The following is a 5,000-nucleotide window of genomic DNA, read 5'->3' on the forward strand; positions in this document are numbered from 1 at the left end:
CTTAAGCCGGGCCAGGGGGACACGCTGGAGGTCAGCTTCCTGCCTCTGAGTCCTGGCCCCAAGCACTGCTCCCTGCTGCTGCTCTGCCCACACGTCAGTACCACCGGACCAAAGCTACCTAACCCTAGCCCTAACCCTGATAATGCTAACCAAACCCGGATTAAAGCTAACCTAGCCGTGATGATGCTAACCAAACCGGGATAATGTTAACCTAGCCGTGATGATGCTAACCAAACCAAGACCAAAGCTGACCTAGCCTGGATAATGCTAACTAAACCTGGATAATGCTAACTTAGCCTGGATGAAGCAAACCTAGTACAGATAAAGCTAACCAAACCTGCATAATGCTAACTTAGCCCTGATAATTCTAACCTAGTTCGGCTAATGCTAACCTAGTACAGATGAGGCTAACCTATCCTCGCTAACACCAATCTAAACTTTGCGTGTGTGTGTGTGTGTGTGTTCTTTTAGGTGGGAGATATGGTCTACAGTGTGAAGGCTGTGGCAGAGCTTCCTCTATCGTGTCCTCTCACGGCCACGCCCACTGCTCACCTAGCCCCGCCCCCTGACACCCCTGGTAGTACCACATTTTAATTAAACCCCAAAACACCCTGGCTGTTTCCCAAAGTGAAATCTGCAGCCTTGCTAGGACGCGTCCTTGCTAGTCGCGTCCTATGGAGATGAGACTAGAGTGCTAGCTCGAGTGCTTCCTCGCGTTTGTAACGTCGGACTTTGGGAACGACTTGGTAGTGTGGAAGCGCTTCCGCTTCCGCTTTTTAATACTGCGTGTCCGCTTGTAAACACATGTGCGCTTATGAATAAAACATGGCAGCAATCAAGCTGATCGATATTTATTTGACTTTTGTCTGTTATGAATGCGGTCATGTCTCCTTCGCATGGAGCCTCTTTGGGGAAGTCACAAAAGCTTTGTTGTGGTTGATCGAATTGTCTTTATTAAAAGGAAAATCCATTCAATTTTTATAAAACTAAGTGAAATTGTCTGAGAACTTAATTCATGCATCACATTTACAGTACGGTTGATTACTATTATTCAGGGGGGAAAAGACAAAGAAAGAGATGATAATATATCATATAAAATACAATTAAATACGTTCATTAAAAATTACAAACATTGCAAATGATCGGTTGTGCATTAATTTTACAACATTGGATAGTGGCACTATCCCTTCCACCGGTAAACAAATGTTTGTGCGCCACCCTAAGGCGCACAAAAGCCTCCGTTTGCTGGGCTGACCGTAAAAAAAACGATTCAACACAAACATAAATAAGTATACATAAATAATGTAATCTTGTGAGAGAGTAAATTGACATTGGTGACAGTGGTGTTTAACACCAGCTACGTCCATGCAAAATATAGCAACGTATCATTGTTGCAAAAACGTTTGAAAAGTGGCACAGGTCTTTAGGCTTGATTATTTGCATTAACATGATGAATCTATAAAATGCAATACGGCACAAAATATTTCTGAAAACTAATATAACTTCACTTCGTTTGAACGTGTAGGCTACTGCTCTGCCATTTTCAAGAACCCGCCCAGTGAACGCAGAGGATTGTGGGTAGTTTTGGCTCGTCTAGGATGCAGCGATGCATCCTTGAAAAATCTCGGAATTCTCAAAAACAAAGGACGCAAAATTATGGCGCGGCTTTCGAGTGTCCTCAACATTGGAACAGTGCTTGTCGGCGTTCTATGACGTAGCGTCCTTAAAAGGGCGGCCGTTGAGCATGCTTCCTTGACATTGGGAAACAGCCCCAGAGTGGCTATGATTCCCTCCAGAACCCGCAGGAAGTGTTTGAATGTAACGCCCATAGCCGTCCCCAACCCCCAAGCGGATCAACACACCTCACCAGTGTTAATTTTGTCAGCTATTTTAGATTTAGTCTTAGTCTTAGTCTTTTGACGAAAATGCTTATTAGATTTAGTCACATTTTAGTCATTGTTTTCCTTTGTAGTTTTAGTCTAGTTTTAGTAGACGAAAAGTCCTTACATTTTAGTCAACTTTTAGTCATTACTTTTAGTCAAAATGTTTTCTCTCTTTAAACTAGTTCAATTAGGCTAACCCTATATATATGGACACCTGCTAAGTTGTGCCACTCAAATAGAGTATTAAAGTGAAAACGTTATGTTGTCCTGGCAACCAAATTTTCAGTTCTAAACAACGGAGATGGCGTTCTCCATTGCTTCCATGTGTTATTTCTTTCAAAATTAAAATAAATCAATTTCAAGAGGTGAAAATCCATACCAATCGAAAAATGTCGAGGCGTTCATGCATTCCCCTGGGGTATTAGAAGGAAAAGTTTGTAAACGTTAGTTTAGTTTACTTTTTTTTTAATATGAAGGCAATCTATTCTCAATATTACTTACATCATTGGTAAAGCAAACTCACAAATCAATTCGCAAAAAGATTGTTCCTTTTCTATAAAAGGTTTGTGTGGCATAGGATTTCCCCTTGTTAATTTGGTTTGAGTAGAACCGAAAATCGGTTGCTATGGAAACGTGACGTCACACTTTAGTACACTTGTCTGTTCAGCCTTCAAAGGATTGCTGGTATATTGTGAAAAATGCATTAAACTGTAATCAGAAAACGCGGTTATATGCTATAAACCCTATAGTATCTTGGGTATAAAGGCTGGGACAAATTTCAAAGTCCACCTTATGTTGAAAGTATAGGCCGTGACGATTCCCATTGAAACGAATGGCGCAGTGATTTTCTTCAAAACGAGAGCCGGTAAATTGTGAAAAATGAATTCAACTGTAATCAGACAACGCGGTTATATGCTATAGACCCTAGAGTATCTGTGGAATAAAATCTGGGAAGAATTTCGAATTATAAATATGTACAATGCATAACGTTAGCTCATAGCTGAGTGGACTATACCTCCCATTGCCAAGTCGTAGCTAAGGTCCGTCCTATTTACTGGAGGAGTGAACAGTTGCATAACAACCTTACGAGAGGGTACTGATTGGAAAATATCGTGCATTTTGAATGTCCAAATAGAGCACCACTAACATTTTCGTCCTGTCTCGTCTCGTCAACGAAAACAAAATTACATTTCGTCATAGTTTTTATTATCAAAGATCTATTTTTAGCTTGTCAACGTCTCGTCTTAGTCACGGAAAAAAGGTTGTTGACGAACATTTTTCGTTAACGAAATTAACACTGCACCTCACCCCCTTCATGTTAGCCCTTTTTTTAAAAGGGACATATTATACCACCGTGTGTGAGTGTGACTAGCCGCCACAAGCCGTTTTGAAAATCGGCCTCTTCTGACATCACAAGTGGGCGTGTTGAATTGAACTTTAATTGTCATTGCAGCAGAAACATACAACAAAATTGGAGCGCATCTCCGCTTGGTGCCACATGGTGTCCACCTAGATGTGTGCTGGATAGATCAGTCTACCGGCCTACCCAGTGGACCGTAGCAAACGTGGCACATCTCTCCGTCATACATCAAGGTGGACACGCCCCCACTTGTGATGTCATAAGAGGCCGATTTTCAAAACGGCTTGTTACGGCTAACCCCACTCACAACTGGCGGTTTAATATGTCCCCTTTAACATACCGTCGTGCTCCCGTCCCTCCCCCTCCATCCAGACCGAGGAGAGCCGGCGCTGGGTCTGCGGTGCACGGCGGGGGAGGCGTGTGAGGTGACGCTGCTCGTGCCGCGGGTCAACCAGGCCCGCGAGACGGCCCTGGGCCTCTGGGCCCAGCACGGCATGAGCCCCCACGAACGGAGGAGACGCCGGCTCACACACACCCTGGACGGCAGCAGTGTGAGGACAGCAGCCGCGCTAAGGAAAGCCACCGAGCAGCAGGTGTGGGTGCGCGCACACGCACACACTTTGTAAAGGCCATTTGTGGGGACACTGTCTAAACCGGTGTTTCTCAACTGGTGGGACGTGACCCAAAAGTGGGTCGTGAACGTGTTCTGAATGTGTAACGGAGAGTGTGGTCCAAAATAGTCAATTTGAACTTTTTTTTACTATTTTATTATTGGTTTACTTCTATTTTATTAATATTACTAGAGTAATGTGCTTTGAGTGCAGAAAATAAAAAACCAAAGCCGTAAGACCCCAAACAGGAGGTCAACAGGTGCTTGTTTGTATGTGTGTCACCTCTTGGTGCCCCCCCCCCCCCCCCCTCCCGTAGGCTGATCGGATCAGGGACGCGGCACACAGCGAGGGTCTGGAGTACAGCGTGGAGGTGTCCATGCCCGACCACTTCCACCTCCCTCACACCGTTACCGTACCGCTGGGAGAGCACACCCTCGCAGAACGTGAACCAGGTAACCAGCGGAAGCCATATGGCTAACCGTTTCTTGAGCATTTCAGAAATATTTGAAGGTGACATATTATACCACCAGGTGTGAGTGTGATTATCCGTTATAAGCCGTTTTGAAAATCTGCCCCTTCTGACATCACAAGTGGGCGTGCTCACCTAGATCAGTCTACCAGCCTACCCAGTGGACTGTAGGAAACGTTCCTCATCTATCCGTCATACATCTAGGTGGACACGACCACTTGTGATGTCATGATGTCAGAAGAGGCAGATTATAAATACGGCTTGTAATGGCAAAGTTACCCTGTCACAGAAAAAAAATATAGGGTTTGTACGTCGCAAATTCACACCACTGCCGCCTCCAATTTGGAAGCATAGGATTGTTTTGCTATTTATTGTGTTGGTAGTCTTGTTTTTATGGTCATTGTTTAGTCATTAATCGTGATTTTTTTTGTAATTATGGGGGGATATTGTTGTTTGTTTTTCTCATGCGGGTCGTGGCCAAACAGTACTTTTTGACAGTACTATAACTATAACTCTCGAGTCCTCTCAATATGGCCATCACAGTATGGCTGTCACAAACAGATTTCCCATGATGCATTCTGATGTACCAGCCCTATATACTGTCTCTGTCTGTGTCGCTGCGTCTCCCTGTTAGAATGGGAGTGTGTAAGAGTGCCGCTCGGCTTCCAGGCTGACGC

General features: G+C 44.2%; 1 protein-coding gene across 1 annotated transcript in view; it reads left to right on the forward strand.

Moving 5' to 3' along the window:
- LOC132455474 (cilia- and flagella-associated protein 47-like) overlaps positions 1-5,000 on the forward strand; it is a 79,150-nt gene that overhangs the window by 63,994 nt on the left and 10,156 nt on the right. Inside the window, exons 45-49 of the mRNA XM_060049337.1 lie at positions 1-93; positions 472-577; positions 3,616-3,836; positions 4,171-4,306; positions 4,958-5,000. The exon at positions 1-93 is cut by the window's left edge and continues 44 nt beyond it; the exon at positions 4,958-5,000 is cut by the window's right edge and continues 85 nt beyond it. Of these exons, the coding sequence (XP_059905320.1) occupies positions 1-93; positions 472-577; positions 3,616-3,836; positions 4,171-4,306; positions 4,958-5,000 (599 nt within the window). The remainder of the gene's footprint in view (positions 94-471; positions 578-3,615; positions 3,837-4,170; positions 4,307-4,957) is intronic.

This window comes from Gadus macrocephalus, chromosome 4, assembly GCF_031168955.1.
Source record: "Gadus macrocephalus chromosome 4, ASM3116895v1".
NCBI classification, from domain to species: domain Eukaryota; kingdom Metazoa; phylum Chordata; class Actinopteri; order Gadiformes; family Gadidae; genus Gadus; species Gadus macrocephalus.